We start from the raw sequence: 24,210 nt of genomic DNA on the forward strand, positions 1-24,210 counted from the left end.
TTAAGTACAATTAAAAAAAAATCTCTCTCATACACATTAACCACTCTATAACGATCCCCTCAATCAGAATTATTGAGAAAAGAAGCTAAGTTATTTATTATTTGTTACGTATCAATTAATTTACTGACATTTTAAGCATGGGAATTTTCAGAAAATTCTGTTAGAATATGCAGATGGGCCAAAAAGTGGTGAGGACATAAGGATGTATGGTTAATTCTCTGGTAACAGAGCAGTACGGTCATAATTTGCTAAAGTTTCTTCACCAGAATAAAAATGGCAGATCCTGCTATTAGTTCACACCATTCTCCATGAAACAGCAGTGTTTTCACTTTGAAACATACACACTGCTGAGCTAGAGAATGTCATACACATATTTGGTTACTATTTGCAGCACAAGTCTGTGAAGTGGAGAAAAACAATTCCCAATTAGCAACGAAACACATGGCATAAATTCAGACGTAAGAATGTTCCTAGTATTTACTTTCTCTAAATACTCACTGTGAGAATCTTAACTTCATGTCTGACACTGAGTACTGGCCTTGGAAAGGATGGCTGTAAAACAAAAGTTTGAGTTTAGGCTATGAGTATTTCACCAATAAGACTGCAACAGAGTTATCTCAAGGAAGTATCAGGAAACCTCGCGGGGGTGACTCAGCCGGGTGGTGGTGCTCCGAACGTGGTATAGGAAACGGGGCTTTGATCATAGCTCTCCACTTACAGTTATGGGAACCCTTCTGAGCTTATTTCCTTGCTTGTACAATAGGTGTGCTTTTTTCTTGGGTGGGGCTGGTTTGTCTAAGTGCGACCCTAATGTTCTTATTTATCTGGCCTGGGGTTGGGCCCAAGCACCAATATTTCAAAAAAAAGCTCCTGACATAGACAGGGTTAGGCTCACTGACTCTGGCCTCAGCTGTGAACAGATTCTGGCCATCTTATAAATATGTGCTATTGGTCATAGGAAGATTTGTAAATGGATCAGTAAAATCTATACGTTTTGTAAGAAAAGTAACTTGAAATGTATGTCTTAAAAATATACAAAAGGGAGTGGGGAAGGCAATAAATAGCTCAGTGGTAGACAACGTTCTTAGTATGTACAAGATCCTGGGTTCAACCCCCAGTGCCTCCATTAAATATAAATGTATTTATATAAATTATAAACTAAATATATATACACACACACACACACACACACTCACAAAAGATGAAAAGTATATACAAAAATCAAGCAACTTGATCAGTTATACTATAAAAGGAGTCAATGAGCATTCAAATTCATATCTCATACTTGGGGGTCTCTCTGTCAATGTCTAACAAAGAAGGTGACCATAATAAAATTTATAGCCACTTATTAAAATATCAAAATATTATTTGCGACTTTTAAAATGACAATAAATTTCTTTTTTCACCATACTAAGTGCATGTAACCACCTCTCTTTTTCTGGATTCCTGAATTGCCAGTTGAAAGAATTAAGAGATGAGTTAATCATTCTTGATTCCTGCAAAGGCTGTGTCTGAAGTAAGAATTATGCCTGCTGCTTATTAAGGGAAGTCAGAGAAGACTGCCTTCTCTGGTCGTTAGTTTAAGAAAGGGTATCACAGATCTCAAATCTTACAGTTAGTTTTGAATATATGTCTAAATTATAACCCCTGATGACAATCGAAGACTACCATTTCTTGTTTTTAATTTGGTGAAAATACTGAAAATTTGCTGACTATCATACTTGTATAATTTCCCTACTTATTTTTTCTGGTCCTTCTTTAGCTTTCTCTTCAACTGAAATAACCTCAATTTATTTACACATTCTTAAAAGTACTGTTTTACTATCCTTTAAAACACATTCCAGCTAAACCTTGTATGGACCTGCATTAAAATCTGTTGAGCTGGTTCAGTTATAAGGCATACAGTGGATGCGGCGACCAGGTAAAGAGCTGACTAGGTTATCAGTCGGAGCCCTGGGGAGGAGCCCGGCCAGCCAGCGGCATGTTGTGCTGCGGACTCGGTCCCTAGCACCGCCTCAGTGCCACCAGGCAAACAAACTCACATCTGTTTCTCTTCATCGCTGTTTAGAGCACAGACCTTGTGGTTAGTGAGGGAGAACACTGAACTCTTAGCTCTTTCATTTAATACCATTAAGAGGTTTTTGTCTTTTAATTCTCTATGTTTTTACCACATTCAAATGGCAATATAGGTTTCTGCTACAGCCCAGTATGAGGATTAAATTAACCAAAATTGGTGCTGAACCTAGTCATTTTTTCTTGATAGATACAAATTTTTGTAGACATGTTCTCCCAAAGCCTGCTGAACCACATCATCCTTACAGATACTTCTGTAAGTTGCTAGGACTTAATTTTCTGGATTGTGTGTGGGGGGAGAGGGAGTACCCCCTCTAGAGCCACTTAAATCACACCCCTAGTCGAGCTAAGTTAACCCTAGTTCCCAAACAGAGTAGTCAATACAAAGTTGATTTTTGTTTGATTCTCACCAAGAAGTTTAAAATACAAAAGAAAACAAACGTTGAGTATATGCTTGTATCATAAAAAAAAAAACCAAACATTTTAACCTTTTAACTGAGAAAATAAGTTCCCAGGATGTACAATTTTATCAAATTGGTCTCCCTCAACTCTACCTGCCCATTTACACAAAGACGGTATTATTTCTTAATGGTCCCAATTCCACAGCACGTTTAAATGCCTTTCACGGAATGAAGTCTTTGTCCATTTGATATCATGTCAGGTGTTAAGTTTTGCTGGACCTTAGAATCTGATATGGAAACTGCATCAGACTTGACTGTGTATCTAGGAATTCAAATAGCAACTTTGGTTGTTCACACTTCATGTTTTAAAACAGCCTCTCAGTTTTAACCAGTGGTATTTCCCTCAAGGCTTCTATCTTGCTTGACCATTCTGCTAAGGCACAGATCCAGGAAACAGGAGGGAAGGACTATGATGTGTGAGCATCCCCACGTGCCAGGACTTCATCTCTGAATTATGCTAGAAGGTGGAAGAAATGTTAGTGCTTCCAAAATACCTTTGCTTGCTGGCTAAGAAGTGTGAATAGGGGAGCAGTTTTCAGCTGCTTCTCTGTACCTGGGAGCCTTTTTTTGTTTTAAACAACTTTACTTAAGGAGATTCTTGAAGATATTCACAGTATCATCAGAGTTGAGATATGATTTTCTTTACATGGTACTCTTTACGTGGTACTCTTAGGAAGTCAACCATTTTAATGTACGTCAACCTTCAGAGGGTGTGCTTACTTCGGATTTATTTCTGCAAGTGCTGGATGCTTGTTGCTGTTCCAGACCCTGTAGTTGTGAGTATTCTTCCATGCTGTAACAAAGGTCGTCCCATAGTCCGACAGTATCTTTTCATTATCTGTCAAGTAAATATTTGAAAGTTGAGCTGGACTGTAACCAGTCAGGGATGTGAAAGTTAACAATCAAAAAGGGTAAAGGAACAGCTTTATTATCCCTGTCCCCCTGCTCTTTTGGGGAGACAGCCTATCACATGTCAGGAAACTTGGATCTAAATCCAGAAATTTTGTTAAGAAGCTATTTGGCCTTTGGTTAAGTCACTTTATCACTTAGAATATCATTCTTCTTACTGGCAAATAGGAGGGCGGAGCCAGGTATTTTCTAAAGCTCCTATGACTCCAAAATATTTCCATGTTCTCCTTACCAAGACAAGGAGGCATAGTATTTATTAAAAGCTACAGGCTAGTGGGGAGTGTACAGCTCAGTGGTACAGTGCATGCCTAGCAAGCACAAGGTCCTGGGTTCAACCCCCAGTACCCCCACTAAAGATAAGTAAATAAATACAAACTCAATTATTCACCCCCCCCAAATAAAACAATAATAAAAACTACAAGCTGAACAGTGAGTAAAGTACTGATGTATACAGATGAGTAAGTAACTAGGGCTTCTTTTTACCTTTTCACAAATGTCATTTTTCTAAGAAAAGAGATTAGAAAGAAAACTGCTTCTTTTTTGCCACTACTTTCTCTTCTTTGTCTTACTATTTGGTGAAACTCATTCTTGAGTTTCCATGTAGTTCACTGTCAAAATACTTAAAATAACAAGAGGATTTTCATATTTAGCGCTTGAAACTTTTTGGCTTTATCATGATCATGGGAAAGCTTCAATGCAGAGTGTTTCTTCTACTTGGAAAAATAGAGGAGGTTTGGAGAACTAACTCAAATGGCTATTGCTTCATATGTTAGTTGCAAGTTGCTTGCTTTGAAGGTGAAACATGTAACTTCTGTTGCTGGGAGAGGAAGAGAAGGACATATGCGGTTCCACATGCAGCATAAGGAAGTTCTTTAAAGAACAGATTCCTCAAACAGCTCACTGGGCTGAATTTCCTTTAATGGCATGGGTTTGAGCCAGATTACTAAAGTTTAAATCCCAGCTCAGCCTCTTACCAAATGGCAGACCAAGCTATCTAACCTTTCTGTGCCTCACTTTCTCCTCTGTAAAATGAGGAGGACAAGGTGTCTACCTCTAGGATTGCTGTAAGGATGAAATGAGTGAGATGTTATGTGCGCATGTTTAATGCCCCCCCCAACCCCCGCCAAAGTCAGCTACTATGTAATATTTTTCAGTGTCCCGCTACTTGGGCAAATATTTTTAAGAAGTGGATTAATTACTCAGGAAGCCACATGTCTGGTGGAGACTGGGGTTTTCTTACTAGGTAACTGAATGATTCTGGGTTAGAGATTTAATTTTGGTGCCTCGGCTACTACAACTGTAGAATAGGCAGACATTAAAAAGAAAAAAAAAATCCCATTAACAAATAAGGAATCGCTCTGTAGCTTTCCTTAACAAATGAAGAACATGATGGAAGCCTGGGTTTAAAACTGTATTTACAATGCGAAGAACTAACCCGGGAGATGGTAGTGGTGGGTTAAATGCAATGTGAATGTACGTAATGCCACTGAGAAACTATATACTTACAAATGGCGGAAACGGTAAATTTTAGGTTATGTGGATTTCACCACACTTAAAAAATGGACAGATAATTGAAAAGAAGAAGAAACAAAAGCTCTACATTCTTTTAACAATACCACCAGCAAATCTACTGGAATATCTGCTAAGTGATCAGGGTGATAGTTGTCCATAGTGTAAAGCTCATTGCAGAGTTCATTTGCTCTTTGTATGTATTCTTTTCTATGGGGAATGAGATAATTTTAATACAGGAGTGATTCTACATTTACCTGTTTCATTTTAACCATTTAACAGGAATAATGTGTCTTAGGATGGGGAATAAATTTGAAGCTTTAATCACTCAGACTGTGATTTCCAGTGGTTTGTTTTTTATACTTCTCTGTTTTTCTTTTATATACCTTAAAAACATGTAAGCATTGTTTATATATTGCTCTCAAATACTGACATATGGTTCCATATGGTGGAACACTAAGCAGCTATGTAAAAGTGAAAGACTTGTGTTTACTCTCTTGATATATGCTTCTGTTATAAAGAAAAATTAAGTTTAAAAAAACACGAAAAATGGGATCAATGTTTGTAAAAAGAATACCACAAAACTAAAATCGAAAACACATACATAGAAAAAGGTCTAGACGGATATAAAGTACTCAAAATGCTAAGAGTAGTTATTTCTGTACGAGGGAGTGACAGCTAATTTTCTATAATGAAAATGTATTTCTTATGTCATTCAAATCATAAGTGTTACAAAATAAGAAAGTGGCTGTGTGCTCCTTACCTAACTGCAGTGTGGCAGCCAGCAGTGCATGGATGTAGACTGCAAACTGGGCTCGGATCCATTCGTCACCTCCCTCCCAGCCCGTGCCATCCAGGAAGACGTCATCCCGGTTCTCAGTCACATGCCTCACTAGGTAATCTGCGAACCTTAGGTCTGCAGTGGTTGGGTTAAGCAGCTTCCTGAGTTCTGGATCATGGATCTGGATCAGAGCTTCTTCTACCTAGAGGGTACCCAGGTACAAGTCAGAGTCTGGGCATTCACGCAGATATCCATGCCACACTTTTAAGAGTAACTACTGGGAAGTTGGAGCTGGAAATAAAAAATTTGAATAACGGCATTCTCAAAAGATGAGTCTAATAAAAGAGCAGGTTTTCACACTGAAGTTGTTTTTCACTATTTAAAAAATGCTCATTTTCTGGTTTTAGAAAATATATGCACAAATATTCAATTCTAAATTATGAAAGTAATCCTGGTTGACTGTAAATATTTTGGAAAATACAGAATTGTATAGTAAAAATCACTTTTTATCACACAACCAGATATGAATACAAATAATTAAATATAATTCTTGAAAGTTTTTCCTTTGATATCACAGATACTTTGGAATATTTTTATTATGTAACATGATATACAAAGAAATATAGGTAACTTACAGGTTAATTTTGAAGTATAATAATAAAACAAATACCCAGGAACTTGCCAGCTGACTTTCGAACTAGAATGTAATCAGTAATGTTGAGAAAAGTCTGTGGTCCTTCTATCTGTATCCTCCTGCCTTGAAAGGTACGTGTGTTATTTTTTTGTCTTCAAAACTGGGATCATAGCACATATAGCTCTGAATCCCAGATTTTTCCTTTATTATATTATAAACATTTCCCCAGGAAGCACATTTTGGTACTCTCTGTTAGAAACTACGAAAACCTTAGGATGGCTGAAATCCACCCTTCTCTTTGAAAAAGTTACTTTTAATTGTAAAATTGAACAAACTTACATATTGCTAAGATATCAAATATTTATTATCTCTAGCTCCTTCCTCTTGATATCAGGGGCATGTTAAAAAGGCTTGAAATATTTAAAATTTTAAAACAATAAATGCATTTTAATTGTGAGAATGTAGGAGGACCAGCCTGCCTGGGCAGGAATCCTGGCTCATCCACTTACTAGCCATTTGATCTCTTGGTTCCTTAGCTTCTGCAGGTATAATATGGACAGTAACAATCCTGATCTCACAGCTGTTATGAAAATTAAATCAGCTCATATACCTAAAGCGCTTAGAATGCTTGGCAAAGGAAGCAATTGTTATCACTACCAGTGTTATTACTATGCCCCAAATTCTATTTAAGAAAGGAGAACAGTGATCAGCAGTGTCAAGGACACGCACTCTTAGGTAAACCTACTTCCACAATGGCATCGCTGAGGTGTTTCTGTTGTCGAAAAAGGATGTTAGTAGCTCCAGCAACAAATCCCCGAACGGTGACATCAGAGAGAAGATGATGCTGCTGCAGTGCCATGTAAGGCAAGCACAGATATCCCTAGGAAGCACAAGAGCAACAGAAAATATCAGACAAGTAAGAGAAGAGCCATGTCTCTCTTAAAGACTAGAGAGCTAACAGGAGAAAAAGAAACTCCCAGTTTACTCCCACCTCCATGCCATCCCTAATGCAGCTGAGTTTTGACTCCCTACCAAAAAATTCCAATAATAATAACCACAGGTCTTGATAGTATTAAGTCCAGTTAATTGCTAACCTCCATGAATAGTCAAATCTTGGCAAGGTGGTCTAGTATGAAAGGTTGTCTTACTTGACACCACTCTGTTCTGAGTTAAACTTAAAAGCCTCCACAGTAACTAACAAACTAGATTTTTTCACTGAGGAAGTAAAGTATTGAGCCCATTAAAAAGTCTGTGTTGTTTAATGGAAAGCTGTTAAGTTCTCCCAGTAAAATTAAAAACATGCATTTACACATAACCACCAAAGTACTATTATGAGAAGAGCAAAGCACTGCATAGCATGTTTTACTGTCCAATTGTTAAAAATTATGTAACAATATTCCAAGATATTTGCTAGTAAACGTTTAAAGCAAAAATGATATTGGCAGTAGTTGTGCATTTAATTAATTTCCATTTGAATTGCATTTGAAAATACCACTGCCCTGAAAATTATAGTTAAACCGCCAAACCACAGCAGGTAGTTAATTGTACAAAAAGCAGCGTATTTCCTGAGAACAAAGTGTTAACACTGGAATAATGCCCTGAAGGAGGAAATGGAATTTCTGCTGAAAGATTTTAAATCAAGACAGACTTCCAACAAGCGGAACAATCTATGTGTGAAGAAGCCAGGAGGGCAGACTTGCCGAACCCTTGAATTTGTTTTCAGTCAAATTTGATGACAGCTTTACTTACTTTTTACTTATCACTTTTATTAAAAAACAAACAAACAAAATAAAAACACTGAACTATAGTTATCTGAATAATGTCTTGTTTCCATGATGAGATGAACTTCTCTGAGGGCAAGAGACACCTTTCTGCTGCTTCATGTTTTCACTGCATCTTGGATGTGCCTTGTACTAACAGGTGGTTGTGAAGACTTGTAAAAGTTGGAATGTAGGCCTAGTAACCTGGTTTTATTCTTCTGTTTAACAATGCCTTCCTCTGCTCTATAAAAGACCAACTAATAGAAGCAGCAAAAATAAATCCACGTCTACGCATTAGACATATTCAGTATATAGCGCTTCTCAACCTACACCCTCTTGTGACTAAAGGCAGAAAGGACCACTGCTCCTCATTCAGAATCAGATGGTCATGCTCACAGGTCATGCTCTACTTTGTGTGCTTTGTGTATTAAAAACAACAGGTTCCCCTTCCCTACCACCTGTTTCTAAACATAAATACTACCATATTGAATACTCTTTCAAACTTGATATGGACCCCAGAATACCCCACTCCCCACAAAGAGGACTGAGAATCTTTCTTGATAAAGAAAATTATTACAAAAGATTTATGTTGCAAAATAGTAATAAGATAATTTAATTACTCATAGTATTATATTCATAATTGATTCTATTACAGAAGAAAGGTCTATTATCAACAATGGAATTCTTGGCTAAGTCTATAACCACATGAAAACTATGAAGTATGTTTTCTAAAAAAATAGTTTAAAGTTCTTAAAAATATGGAAAAATACATTCCTTAACAAATTATATATATATATACACATAATTTTTAATTTTCCCCCCATTTCCCTCATTCTCCAACTTTTCTCTGGTTATAAAGAGGTACAGTCAGCAGAGCAGACATATTACACAGGTACACTTTCTAATTTTCTTCTTTTTCCATTGGTTCTCTCATTCCCTTTCCTTCACCCCATGGTATCCTCCCCAAAGTGGCCGCCAGTCCCATCTCCTCTCCCTCAGCACCTCATTTTTCTTCCTTACATTCCTAAATCAGCTCTCAGTTCAAGCATATTTTAGAATCTTGTATCTACAGTGTTTATATAATAAGCCTCATCTCTAAGATTGACAAGAAATGCGTCGTCAACTTCAAGTACCAGAGAGAAGATTGGAAATCTGGAGCTGGGGAATCTCTCCAGACAAAACTTTTATTATGAAGAAATGCGTTTCCATTTATTCATATGCTAACTGAGTCAGGGGACCAGTCAGCTTTATTCTCTTCAAAGCTTACTATCCTTCTTCAGCAGTATTGTCCAGGCATCCAAGCTTCTCTATGGCTATTTTTGAAATGACTTTTCAAGATGTTTTGCTAACCCAATTCCTCTGTACAAGCATTTTAAGATCTTCAGGAGGAAAAAAAAGCCTAAAGACAATTTATTTTTAAGTATATTTCATATTCATATTCAAGTTACTGACATGAAATTGTACTTGAAGATGTGATTATACAAGTTAGGTTTTAATTATTACATAATAATACATAAAACCAAAAGGAAAAATGTTTAACTTGTCATAATGATGGTGGTAAGCCCATCATATATTCAGTACTGGCATAATGCACACAAAGAAAATATTCTGCCAAACATAGCTTATTAACAGCACACAAAATACACTTGCATTGCTTTCTTTAATTGAGCAACCTTGCAGACAAAAATTAACTCCCCCTCACATTAGTTTCCCTCTTGATTTTCCACAGCGATAAAAATTAAGAGTGGGTGGGTGAAGCAGCAAAGTAAGGGCTTCAAAAAGTATAGGCAGTTCTGATGCCCACGTGAGTTCAGAAAACCCAATATACTTGTGGCTACTGACTATACTCGATAGTTTGAGAGCCCCGAGTTTTCTCCCCAGGCTCCTAAATCCCAGTTTTAAGATCCTGTGCATTAGTTTAATCATGAAACCAATTAGGATAATTTCAGCTTCCCCAACAGGCCACAATATGAACAAAGACAGCATTTTCTGTTAATTATTTGGCAATACTGATGTGGAGCAAGTACTTATTTGTAAAACTGGATAAACTCAGAAATAATTTATTGTATAGTGGAGAAGAAATACCTGTTCAAGTCAAAACTATCCATGTTTTTTCATATAAAGTTTTGCTTCAGGCATAAAGGAAGGTATTTAAAGAAAAACATAAATCTTCATTCTAGTTACCAGAAAGATGTATCTCTCTTTCATGGGAGACTGCAAAACCATGGATGTAAGAATTTAGAATCTAGTATAATACCCAGCATATAGGAAAGCAATAAATACTCGCTGACTAAAAAATGAAATGGCATTTCTTTTCTTTTGCTCCATTTTGAAAAATAATTTACGAATGGCAATAAAAAAAGCAGTTTCCTTTGAGTAGAAGGAAAACAGCCAAAAGATCCCAATGTAGCTTCCAGAATCTTATTACTTACATTAAGAAATGATATGGTTACCCTGAATATTTAAAAACTGTGTAAGCCTATGTTGAGGTTAGGAATTTTACACAAGAAACAAGGCAGATGTCCATAAACAGGAGAATGAGTGAGTAAACTGTGATATATTCCTAGAACGGATTACTATTAAATAGCAATGAAAATGAATGAAGTATAATTATGCGTGTAAACATGGATAAAACTCAAGTAAAAATTGAGTGAAAAAGCAAGTTGCATAAAAATATCTGCTGTTTACTTTTGTTTATGTGAAGTTTGATAAAGCAAAATTAAATCATTTATTGCTTAGGGATACATACATGTATGATGAAACAATAAAGAAAAGCAAAAGAATGGGAAAAAAAAAAAAGAAATGATATGCTGGGGGGAGGGTACAGCTCAGTGGCAGAGCACATGTTTAGCATGCACGATGTCCTGGGGTCAGTCTCAATCCCCAGTACCCCCATTAAAAAAAAAAATGAATAAACAAAAAATAAACTTAATTACTTCCTTCCCCCCAAATTTAAAAAATTTAAAAAAAATGATATCCTAGGACATAAGGTACTGAATCAAATATTCAATCTGACTTACTACATTGTGTTTAAGTTATTTTTAAAAAAATCACAAATACATTTTGAATGGTTTTTTTCAATAAAAAGGTTAAAAAATAGTTTTTAGGGCAAATTAACCAAAATGCTGTATTATACTTAAGAGGGGTACTAATATTAATAAAGTTAGCCATCTAAGCATTTTTTCTTATAAATTATAGCTTATGGAATTAGACTATTTTAATATATATTCAATAAATGTAATCAAGGCCTTCTCTGTCTGGGCTTTCTCAATTCATCTTTTTTTCACAGATAGACCTGAATAATTAGAAACAGACAAAATTCAGTGATTTCTTACCTCATAGTTTCCAAACTCATTGCAATCAAAACCCCCTGAATTAATTCCCTGTAGCCTTACATTATGGTCACAGATGCCATAGTACTACATCTGGTACGTATTTTATAGTTCTCAAGAAAAATTTTGAGACTGAAAATGTGTTCAATACTAAAAGTTAAGCTTTAAAAGGATTTTGTCAGATCTTTAAGGGCCTTAATAAAGGAATGAAACTTTACCTTTGTGAAGATGGCCAAGGGCATGCCATACTGGTCCTCTTCCAACCCGGAAATTAGCCCTGGAATCAGGACGACCTGGCCCATATTCGCCTGAGGTTGAACAGTAATCGGAGGACTGTCTGAGGGCAAAGATTCCTTTGGAAATGAGTTTGTCTGTTCTGACTCCACCTGTTCTCTTTCCTTCAAGGAGGAGTCCTCTAAGACACTAGGATCCAAGGTCTCCCAGTCACTTTCTGAAGACTCTGGAGATGGGCGAGAAGGAGGTTTCAAATATTGATTGGTATCATTGGGTTCCTGTCCTTCACTGCTGTCATCTTCTACCTGGAACAAAGGTTCTTCAGTCTTGATGGCAGCATCTCCTTGGTGGTTTTCCGTCATGATTTTCTTGACAGTTCCCAAGTTGGTATTTGAAATGTCAGGCATTGAAACAGAATCATCTGCAGGGGGATTACTTTCTTGAAGCCCAGCATCTTCAGACATACTCTTTCGGGGTCTATACTGAGAACAGTCACTGAGACCATGTTCAATCATGCCTAAAACATACAATATTGGAGAACAGCTTGGCTTATAATATTAGGTAGAAGAAGATAAGAGATGCATATTCTGCTCTAAATAGTGGGACTCTCCTATAAAAATTTTAATAAGCTATGCCCCCACACATTTTAATTTAAAGAAGAAAATATTGGACAAAAGAGAGAAAAATTATTGCCAAAGTGAAAATGTCATATTAAAGTAGAAAGATAACCCTAACCAGTTTATCCTTCAAAATTTCTATCATTCAAAAGGTTCAGTACAAGTTTAAAAAAAAAAAAAAAAAAGAAAGAGTAGAAACTGTTACCTTCTTACCTGGAAAAAGGGATAATACAGTCATCAGGGCACCCACCAATTTATTCACTGGAGAAATATAAAAGAGAACCTGAAACAGATTCAATCAAAATTAAATTAGAAAATCCATGAGTCTGCAATGATACCTGAAAAAAAGAAAAATTAAAAGAGGAGAGAAGAAAGGGGAAAGCTCTTCTTTTACAGAAGTAAAACAGCTCATAAACATAGGATTTATGATAGAATCAGAAAATCACCAAGTATCCACCATGGCTCAGGAAAAACTTTCTGTGGACGCTAAAACTATTGTGAAAGGTTGTCAGGCAACAGGATATTCACATGGCTTAAAATTTACTGTCCTACAGATTACCTATTAATTGCAAAGGGAAAAGCAAGTACTTTAATATGAAGAAACCTGGCAATCACCGCCTTAATTAAATGATCAAACTTCACATCTCCAATAAGAGTACAAACAGTTATGGGGCCTGCTGATGTGATGCCCTGAGAAAGACACACCACCAGCTGCATAGTATTCTTGCCAAAAAAAGTTTGATCTTAAACTAGCCACAAGAAGACAATCAGATAAAGCTAATATTTAAATTCAACTAATCTGGACTCCAAAAAAAAAAAAAAAAAAGGCCAATGTCATGAAAAACAAAGAGAAACAAAAAAAGAGTGAGGTGGTAGAACTGTTTTGAGATTAAAGGGAGCTAACAATGCAATTAATGATGCTTGGTCCCCAGATTAAGAAAAACAACCAGCTTATAGGACATTATTATGACATCTGGGGAAATCTGAAAATGGATTGTATTTTAGATCTCATTTATTATTTTTAATTATTATTCATAATGAAGTGAAAAATAAATTATTCATTTATTTTTAATTATTATTCATAATGAAATGAAAAATAAATTATTCATTTATTATTATTTATTATTAAATTTCTTCAATGTGAAAAAGGAATTTTGATTATGTAGGAATATGCTCTTATTCTTTTTTTGGAATATACTCTTATTCTTAAGAAATATATTCTAGAGTACTATGGTGTCTAAAAATTAGCTTAAAATTATTATGATTTGGGGGAAATGAACACACAGAAAATAATACAATGCAAAAGTGGCAAAATGTTAACTTGTGAATACAGATGAAGGGTGTCAAAGTGTTCATTATATATCATTCTATCAATTCAGTGCCTGCAGGTTTGACATTTTTCAGAATAAAAGTTGAGAAAAAATTAATCCGAGACAGAGTTCAGTTAGACATTGCACTAAAACTATCGCCGGTAATAATTAAATTAGTCAAAAAAACAAGTAAAAATCAAACAAGCAAAGTAAAAATCATTGAGTGGCACTAAGTGTTATTTAATAGAGCACAGCACCCGCAACCATCTATGCTCTCCTTACCTACTGCTTATATAAAAAGTGCTCTGCAACAACAGAGAAAGTGTTGCATCAAAAAATATCCTTATTTTTACAAATCAATATAAAATCAGGGTGTACCTGTGATTTGTCGCATTAAATAGTTTACTTGATCATAAATGCTATTCCATGTGGATAGGCCAAGCATTATTTTGCAAAACTTTTGTTTCAGATACATATAATCAGGTGTGCTCTAGGTTGCAATGAAAAACATTTTTTATTATAAAAAGTTTGAAACCTACAACTCAACAACAAAAATACCAAACAACCTGGTTAAAATTGGGCACAGGACTCAGATAGACATTGTTTTCAAGGAAGATCTACACATGGCCCATAAGCACATGAAAAGGTGTTCAATATAACTAACCATTAGGAAAATGCAAATCAAACCCAGGAGATACCACCTTATATCTATTAGGATAGCTACTATAAAAAACCCCAGAAAATAACAAGTGCCAGAGAGGATGTGGATAAATTGAACTCTATGCACTCTTGGAAGGAAGATAGAATGATGCAGCTGCTGTGGAAAATATGGCAGTTCCTCAAAAAACTAAAAATAGAACTACCATGTGATCCAGCAATACCACTTCTGGGTATATATTCCAAAAAACTGAAAGCAAAGTCTTGAAAAGACATACATACACTCACGTTCATGAGAGTCAGTATTATTCATGAGAACCAAAAGGCTAAAGCAACCCAAGTGCCCAATGAGTGAAGAAATAAAATGTGGTATGTACAAACAGTGGCATGTTATTTATCCCTAAAAAGGAAGGGCATTCTGACATCTGTTGTACATGGGTGATGATGAACCTTGAGGACGGTATGCTAAGTAAAATATGCCAATCACCGGAAGACAAACACTCTGATTTCACTTATTTGCGGATGGATAGTAATACCACAATACGAACATACTTAATACCATGAAACTGTCAACTTAAAAATGGTTAATTATGTTATATGTATTTTACAACAAGTAAAATCTTTAAAAAGTTGAAACATTGCATGAGAGTTAGTTTCATTTTTTAAAATTTCCTTTTTTTCTGCTTGAAGAAGGAATACTTATTTACCCAGAAAGCTAGAACACAGAAAATATTCCCTTCTTAAAAATACAGCCTATATTCTCAAACTGTTGCTATCTTTCCTTCCAGCCTCATCAATGAATATATATTCATTTATGAAATGGGTATCATAGACTTGATATGTAGCTGGACCAACTTTTTTTCCACTTAATATGCTATGAAACATCTTTACAACACTTAGGGAAACACCCAGAATCTTTTTTGGTGTTTGGAGTTATATACAAATCAGCACTTAGTTATTCACTGATAATTCATTATTAAAAATGATTCTGTGGTAGAATCTCTTAGATACAGCTTTGTGTCAACTCAGATTAACTATGGAAAATAAATCTCTTAAGAGGATGGTTACTAGGCCAAACAGATAAAACATTTTATGGTAATAAACCACACTGGACACTAAATGGCTGACTCTCCAACATCCATTTCACTCCTACTGTGCTGAGCACAGTAACATGGCATATAAAACTGGCCTCAGATCCAGGGATGGCTCCTGATTAGTCTAAACCAGAGGTCAGCAAACTTCTATAGAGGGTCAGAGAACACTAAAGTATTTTTCCTTTGTGGGGCATAAGGTCTCTGTCTCAACCACTCAACTCTCCCACTATAGTGCAAAAGCAGCCATAAAGAATAAGCAGTGAATGGCTACAACCTTGTTTCAATAAAACTTTATTTATAATAGGTGGTGGGCCAGGGCCCAGTATGTAGACCCTTGGTTTAGAATTCCTTATGTAAATGTTTAATCTAAAATCATGGCAATCCTATCCTTTTGTACTTGAGAGTAGTCTGGAACCCAGGTTTAAGCCAAACAGTACAGGTATTTCTTTGGTAACAATTATTGCTTCAGGGTAGGCACATGGTCTCATAGACCCAAAGGAACTGAGGGGAAGAATTCTTATTAAATGGTTTGGGAAGAGGTATTATCTCTGCCACCAGTTATAAGTGAGGACAGATATAGTCCAACTGCTGTTGGCAGTTACCCTACACTACAAGGCAAATCAGGCTAAAGATAAAGATAGCACCGTGGACTGCAGAGCAGAGATGGAAAAAATGTAAGTACTTAATTACTGAATTATTCAGTCAGTTACTCTTAAGTTTGAAGTAAGTCAATACACTTCCTTATTATTTAAGTCAACTTAAATTGAGCTTTCTGCTACATACAGTCAAAACCATTTTGACAGTTGAATATTATCAAACTGTCCCCAGAATAGACTGTATAATTTACACTTCCATAGTAGTGGACAAGAATATGGGCTTCAGCCCACCACAATTTGATAGCCAAAAAAGCCTTACTTTATACATTATCATTAGTTTTAATTTTATACAGTATTTAAGAAACATCAATAAATGTTAAGGAGTCCATCCATTCAAACTTCACCTTTTTTTCAAGAAGAATCAGTTTAAACAGGATTAGGACCTGAAAAAGAAAAAAAAATATACTATATTAAATAAGAAACTGAAGCCTATTATTTGTCTTTTCCCTGACTCAAACTTAACCATAACCATGTATCACTGAACAAATAATATTATAGTGCCTAAAGAATATATTGAAAATGATGAATTTATACTGAGATATTATATATTATCTGTGTCCTCCAAAAAATGTGAGAATCTCTAAAATCTCTAACAAGCTCCTTAAATCTCTGAAAGCTCCGTAAAGGGCAGGAAGCTATTTATTTCTGGATGTCCAAAGAATTCAGAGCAGATACTCACTTTATCTGTTAAGTAAATGATCAATGTGTATATGTCCTAATGAGCCAAAACACTTCAAGAATAAAGATCAGAAGACAGAACTATAGATATTTTACTGGAAAATGTTTCACTCTCAGGGGAACATACATAAGATTAAAAACATGTTTCTTTCTACTCTAATTTCATGAAATCTGAAACTACAAAGATCACAGAAAAAGTATCCTATCCTGTACAGAAATAAACAGACACTATTTGTATACTTCTAGAAATTTCTATCACACTAGCACTACCAACACTTTTAACTTCGTATCATTATGACAGCTGGCTTAGAAGAACTAAAACATGGTTGTGCCACAATCTGCATTAGACCATGCACCTCATAGAATCTGTCCAGTTAAATGAACATAACTTCATAAATTAAGTACATCGTAAAAGTAAGGTATCATACCTTGTGTCGAAAATGAAGCACAAGATCTCGAGGAGACAGACCTATAATGTTAAAAAAAAAAAAAAAAAAAAAAAAGAGCTGCTGTGACTACAACCTATTTTTTGTCAGTTTTAACCTCCTCAAAAGAAAGGCATGTAAAAAGCAGGAATATGCAAATATTTAAATGTTTATGTAATATCTGATTATGTATACATATAATCAGAATTGATCAAATACGATTAACAGTCTAACAACACTGTCCAATAGAACTTTCTGCAACAATGTTCTAAATCTGCATTGTCCAATTCAGTAGCCATATGTGGCCTCTGAGCACTTGAAATATGGCAAGTGTAACTGACAAACTGATTTCTAAATTTTATTTAATTTGTACTAATTCTAATCTACATGTAAATAGTCACACGGTGCCAGTGGCTACGGTTGTGGCTGTGCAGCTAACACCTGCCCGTTCTACAAACATCTTACAAATTATACAGGGTTAGAAATTGTGAAGCTTGTACTACAGTGGCAGTCAATCATTTAAACATGGTTTTTGGTCACTATACTCTGTAGGCTATTATTTCTGAATCACAATCTTCTCTGAACATCTGCCATAGGATAAGATAAATTAATCTACAGAAAAATAGATTCTCAGAATACAAGTTTTTTAACCAGCTTACACATTATACATAGGATTACAAATTACTACAGTGTGGCTACTCCATGCTCAAATAGGAACTGAGTAAGCATAAATCACTATGTGATCAAGATTTTTTTTTTAAATCATGAAAAGGACATTTATTGAGTGTGTAACACATCAACAGATGTTCTGGGTTGCCAAAATAGCATAAAATTCCCAACTTGAAAAATCTTAGAATAGAGAAGAGCTAATAAGCAGATCTCTCTCCGTGGCTCTCCCCTTGGTGTTATGACAAGGAATTGACCTAGTTAACATGAATGTAAGGGAAAGAAATAACTTCCATTATTATTCTGAAAAGTAGAACTTTGCCTAATATGATAATGGTTGTAAATTTTGGTACAAGTATGTTACAACCCTTTGCAATATAAATTCTGACTAAGAAGATATTTAAGGAAGAAGCAGAATCAAATGTTGGAGAATTTATATCCCATATAGAAACGTAATTCTGATTTTACATGCAACTCAGCGTGCCAAACAGAAAGAAATGAAAGTACTTCTTCTGACTTGGAAAAAAGTGACTTACCAAGATACACCTGGGATCCTTCTAATGAAGTTCCTCCGAGGGAACTATTCATATGTTCATAGAGCTCCTATAAAACATAGACTCAGTTTAGAACACTTTACTATCATTTTAGACACTCATTTGAAACATGATAATTGGGAAAAATTAGTTCTTTAATTGAGGCAGTTTTGCCGGGCCCTATATTTAGAAACAAGCAAGGTCTCTCTGAAACCTTGCCAGTTTCCAGCAAGCTTCCTTCTCTTCCTCTGTTTTAAAGCTTGAATCATTCATATGGTGGTATGGATTCCTAGGATAACTTCCCCTCTATCTCCCTGCTAAGTAACTAACTGTTCTTCTCTTCCTGGAATCCAGGAGACATCCATGTTCTATACATTCATGACAGGCTTGAGAAAAACATGCTATCCATCTTCAGTAAAACAGTCATGCAGTTTTCCTGTTTGGTTTTTTTTTTTTTTTTTTTGGTGGGGAGAAGGTGGGGATGGGAGTTAGGCTCCAGAAGGCTTATATATAAACATACTGTGCAGTGTATTACTAAGATAACAAATGTAGAGGAAGCAATATCATAGCAAAAGGGCTATTATCCATTAACAGAAATATTTATATTATAGTCAACTGGAGTCATTATTAAACAGTTTGGTTAAATTTAATAAGTATAAACTGTACACTTAGGGTGGATCCTTGGCTTTTCAATGTTATGTTTGAGAAAGACTGTCTTTCTTAAACTAATAAATATCTTTCACAATATTAAAGAGATACTTGATTTATGAATGTGTCTTCAAACACATCTATAGAGGGGTATATAGGTTACCTTTAGAATGGAAATTTGGGAAAAATCCTTCTCTTCAAAATATGCATGTGTAATAAGCTGAAGTTTTGCTTGAAGTAAGCCATAAAGAGGCTTAAAGAAAAAGAGAAATTACCATTAGTTTGATACTAGTAAAAAACAAACACCCCACAACTTTTTAACTTGAAGAGAACCAGAAAAAAGCTATTTACTGTCAACTTTGGTGCCTTATTATTCATAGCTAAAGTTATTAAGTTTCCTGTTCCAGTTCTGGCTGCAGCTGAAGAGTGCCTGACCTACTCAGAGCACAGGGCTGAGAGTGTGGGCAGACTTCCCGGGTCATGTTCCAGACACTCAGCCACTTAACTCTGGGCACTTAACGTCTCTATGTCTGCTTGCTGATGTGAACGTGGGTATATGAAAAGACAGTACATCTTTTGGGGCTGTTCTCAGAATTAAATTAACACAGGTAAAAGCACTTAGTAGAGTATCTGGCATATAGAAAGCACTTAAAAGTTAGCCATTATTATCATAAAATTTAAGACATACTGTTATTCTGCACTGTTCTGCTAGCTTGTGGTGACTTTTAATCATCCTTACAGCACTCAGTTCTTATATCTAGTTGAATATTCATGATTAAATCTAAGTTCATCCTGCCTCCTCCACTTTGTCCTCTTCTGAGGCTTAAAACTAGTCTGTGTCCTCTATAATATTCTATATAATACTCTTTAATACATTTGAACAAAGTTATCTCTTAATTCTTACTTCTCTGTTCAAAACCCTCTTCTATTATTTCCATCCTTTTATTTTTAGTGTTCATTTCTAGATGTTACTGATTTTGTGTCTTTTTTAGGATGCAGAGAGTAATGCTGTATATATACTCTAAATACTTAAAACAAGTAATACTGAAAGTTTTCTGCCCTTTAATATCCCTGTTTATACATCATTATTTCTAAGTATAAAATCATTATATTTATATATAATAGACTAAAACGCACTATGCACCTCCAGACATTTTTGTGTAAGCTAGTTCTCTCCATCCCCACGTCTGTTTTATCTGTTTGATAAAATTGGCTTTCCACCCCAACCTTACCACTTAGTAGTTACATGTCTATGAGAGACACTTTTCTCTGAGATAGATCTTTATTTGTAAAATGAGAACAGTAAATACTTAGATCACCTCTCTTCTTATGTGGATTAAAATGACAATTCTATCTAAAAAGTGCCTGGTATAGAATATTTGACATATAGGCACTTGATAAATGGCACTTACGGTTATTAGGACTGTTCTTGAAGAATGATCACTCAGGAAGCCTTTCAACATGTGTTTGCTTTACTATCTGGCATTCCTATGCTCTGGTCGTCTAGCCTAGTATAAAAAAATTAATCTACTGGTGTATATTTTTTCAGGCTACCCTTCTAGAAACTGTGTTCAGGAATCGGATTAGTAATCTACCAGTTTTCTCACATTGGGTTCTTTTATAACCATTCCTTTTCCAGGAGATTATTCTTGCCCTATATTTAAAAATACTATCTTGAAAGAAATATCCTGACTAATCTTATTATATGGTCCACAGTATTAAATTATTATTAGTCAAGCTTTTTTTTTAAAGCTTAGTACTAAGCAAACTACATTTAAACTGCCTATGGATACAAGAAATTGGACACTTTAAGAAGAAATAATTAAACAAAACCATTGTTTTGTGGTGACCAGGCTAATGAAATATTCTCAGTTTTGGTTTAGGTTAACTGCAGAATGTTTGTACTCAGTAATCATATAGATCTAAGATTCAACATGATGGAGATCTGGATTTTTTTCCCCCATGAAGGGGGTTTGGGGGACTATATTCTCCATGTAGACTAGGCATCTGGTTTTACTGGTAAAGATTAGTATCCCACTAGTAATACAAATGAAACATCATAAATGGTTTAATAGACCTATGAAAATTAAGAAATGTTATATGTTTCCTTTTTAAAAAAAAAGTTAAAATGATTATACACTTGCATCTGATCAACTTGTAAAAAAAAACAATTAAAAAATATTATAGCACAATTCGTTATGTCACTTTCTTTCCTCAAACATTATAAATTTTTGTAGAGCAAGTTAAGGATGTAACTCTTCATTGCAAAAGAGCCATGCACTTCTATATTGCCAATAAAATCTGAGTAATTATGACATTTTGAATTTTAGTAAAATATTATTTATCCAGAGTCCTGAGAACAAAACTGGATAAATGAAATATACCAGCCACCTCATTCTGGTCAAGTGTCAACCACCTTCCCCCAAACTGATCTATTAGAGATTTCCTCCCTCTTTCGTAGTTTTGAGCAGAGGAGCTGATGAGAGTAAACCTGTTGAAAACTAAGCAAAAGCATAAATAAGCCCCTGACTAATTTTTAATATATCATTGTTTTCATAAATCTCTCATTCTAGTAATACTTTATCCTCAAATAAAAAGCTGCCATGAGTGTTTAACAAACACATTAACAAGTTATTTGGTCTCTTACCAGCTTGCTTAGAACACAGACACTTTTCTGAACGGTCTCTCTGGTGACATCTGCTTGCCGTACTTTCAATGCCTATTATAAACAAATAGTCATTATTAGAAATATTTCATAGAAATATTTAAAAATCATTGCTTTTCTACATACGATAGCAATCATATAGAAAAAATTGTCTTGCATTTAGTTAGATTAAGTATTTATTGAGACTCTCAGAAGATACTTTTGAACGAATAAGTGTCAGCCAGAGCACTATGTGCCAGAATCTGGCAGGCAATAGGAATTTAACAGTGACAGACAATCTCCACTCTTCAGGAATTTACAGTCTGATGCAAGTATTTATATACAAATTGTCACATTCATAATGCTAATCAGTCATCCTTGCTTCTGGTTTTAAAATGGATACCCCTTCACAGAGACTCCTGTTCTGGTGAGAAGGGGACAGTTTAATGCCTGCTTCTCCAGAGGTGGAAGAACTGTCAGCAGTTTTGTTCAGCTGGCTATTCTATGCTGCTGGAGTACCTCCTGGCAGACTTGTACTGTAGCCCAGCCCTATGCCATAACTCAAGCCTCGGTGATTCTGAGGATGACCACATGTGATTTCTGCGGTTTTCTGCTAGTAGAAAACAAGAATTCTATCAACCTCACATAAGGCTGAGAGGGAACTCTAGTGTACTAGAGATGTCCTTGGGTCTGTCCTGAGAACCATGGGGTCTCAGTGTCTTCAACTGACTATATACTGGTGGTGAGTAGAGTCTTTCCTCAATCTGTTTTCTACCTCTTTACGTTGACTGGATTAATCAATCAGGCCTCACCTTTGTTCAAAGGAAATCAAAGGCTTTCTCCTAAGCTCTGGGGCCCTCTGGTGTCTGGTTTACCCCTCCGGTTATCAGATGAGGATAGACAAACTTGGAGAAAAGGGAAAGCCCAGTATACTCTGGAGTGGACAGACTCAGGGGGTGAGGGAGACAGGCAGTATGAAATGTCATTTAAAGGCTGTCTATGCAGAGCATAAGAACTGTTGTTAATGACAACAGCCTTGAAGAAACAATTTTACTAATGGTTATATAACTTACAGGGGATAAGGGGTAGTAAAGGGAACAGATTTCTAAGAAAGGACAGCAGCTTGATTCATCTCATCTAAGTGTATGTAAGGGTAACAGTATATGAAGCAATCAAATGCACAATTATCTCAGACTTCTTTATCTTTAAATTCAGTTACTCATTTGAACCACAAACATTTACTGTGTGTTCTATGTTCCAGACTTTGTTCATGGTGGGTTATTTCACAGTAGTTAAGTACATCTGCAGTTAACTTGCAAATGGTTCAGGGAAACACACATACATATACAGAGCAAATGTGGTAGAACATTGACAATGGTTGAATCGAAATGGTGGGTATATATGTGTTTACAATTGTTTTAATTTATTTGCATGTTTAAAATCTTCATTATAGAAGTTATAAGAAAAAATTTTTAAAGATTTACTAAGTTAATTATTCACCTGAGGAGGCTTTTAAAATGTAATTGCCTAGGCTCTACTCCCAGAGATTCTAATTCAGCCTATAGAAGCAAAGGCCAGATATGTGTATTTTCAAAAAGTCTCTAGGTAGTTCTAATTAAAAACCATTGTTTTAGAGCAGTGGTTCAGTCTTGCCTACATATTAGAATCACCTGGAGAGCTTTTAATACTCCTGATGCCCAGAACATTAAATCAGAATCTCTGGGGTTGGGACCCGGTCACCCGTAATATTTAAAGCTCCCCAGGTGGCTCCAATGTGCAGCCAACGCTGAGAAGCTCTCACTACTTCAGAGTAGTAATGATTTCATAAGAGGAAAGACATTTTTACTCAGAAAGAGTACCCCCATCACAAAAAAAGGAGGGGAAAGAGCTATTACAGTAAGTCAGGCATTACACGGGCACATAGTTTAGGAATCATCAAAATTTTAGTTATAGATAGTTAAGATAACGTGTGAGTAGTTTGCAGCCACGAAAGTACTTTCCACTACTTCTAGGATGCTCTGTAAAAAAACAACACACATTACCACTCCACTTTTCTAAGTTATATACCAAAGATTAGAAAAATTCAAAGACACCATGAAGTTTAAATACAGTATTTTGAAGACAAATGGAAAATTTAGGTATCACTATCTAAAAACAATGTACAAAATATATGATACAAAGAGTCACCAATGTTAACTCAGAAAAACATTCATGTGAATAAACTGGTACCATAGAGAAAACAGCTAGTTTATAAAAACTGAAAAACAGTATCACAGGTACCATAAGAAAAATAAAGACTATTTCTCCAAATTCTACATCTTAAGCAACCAACACTTGAGGAATCTGTGAGTGTTTTTTGTCGTTCATTTTAACTGTCGTACCTTGGCTTCAATTTGTCGATAGCAAGAGATACCATATACAGTGGCTCCATTTCCACTTCTGGGTGGCAAGTGAAAAAACACAGTATCTACGAGATACACAGAAAAATGTAAATACCACAGAGAATTACCTTTATTATTATTGAAATCTGAAGGTACTTTAATGCAGTCATTAAAACAAAAACAATGATGTAAAAAGGAACCTATGGAA

The 24,210-nt window shown here is 35.4% G+C and overlaps 1 protein-coding gene across 3 annotated transcripts in view; it reads right to left on the minus strand.

Annotated features, from left to right (window-relative positions):
• Positions 1 to 24,210, minus strand: part of AVL9 (AVL9 cell migration associated) — a 46,785-nt gene that overhangs the window by 7,731 nt on the left and 14,844 nt on the right. For all 3 annotated transcript variants that reach the window (XR_012074367.1, XR_012074368.1, XM_072964707.1), the window contains exons 3-14: positions 24,003 to 24,088; positions 21,625 to 21,696; positions 19,141 to 19,230; positions 18,333 to 18,399; positions 17,134 to 17,174; positions 16,372 to 16,410; positions 12,524 to 12,593; positions 11,678 to 12,210; positions 7,109 to 7,247; positions 5,716 to 5,931; positions 3,255 to 3,372; positions 499 to 552 (exon numbers count right to left, since the gene is read on the minus strand). Coding sequence is in view for 1 of the 3 variants with exons in the window: in XM_072964707.1 (XP_072820808.1) it covers positions 499 to 552; positions 3,255 to 3,372; positions 5,716 to 5,931; positions 7,109 to 7,247; positions 11,678 to 12,210; positions 12,524 to 12,593; positions 16,372 to 16,410; positions 17,134 to 17,174; positions 18,333 to 18,399; positions 19,141 to 19,230; positions 21,625 to 21,696; positions 24,003 to 24,088 (1,525 nt within the window). In the remaining 2 variants the exon portion in view is untranslated. The remainder of the gene's footprint in view (positions 1 to 498; positions 553 to 3,254; positions 3,373 to 5,715; positions 5,932 to 7,108; positions 7,248 to 11,677; positions 12,211 to 12,523; positions 12,594 to 16,371; positions 16,411 to 17,133; positions 17,175 to 18,332; positions 18,400 to 19,140; positions 19,231 to 21,624; positions 21,697 to 24,002; positions 24,089 to 24,210) is intronic.

This window comes from Vicugna pacos, chromosome 7 (assembly GCF_048564905.1).
Source record: "Vicugna pacos chromosome 7, VicPac4, whole genome shotgun sequence".
NCBI lineage: Eukaryota > Metazoa > Chordata > Mammalia > Artiodactyla > Camelidae > Vicugna > Vicugna pacos.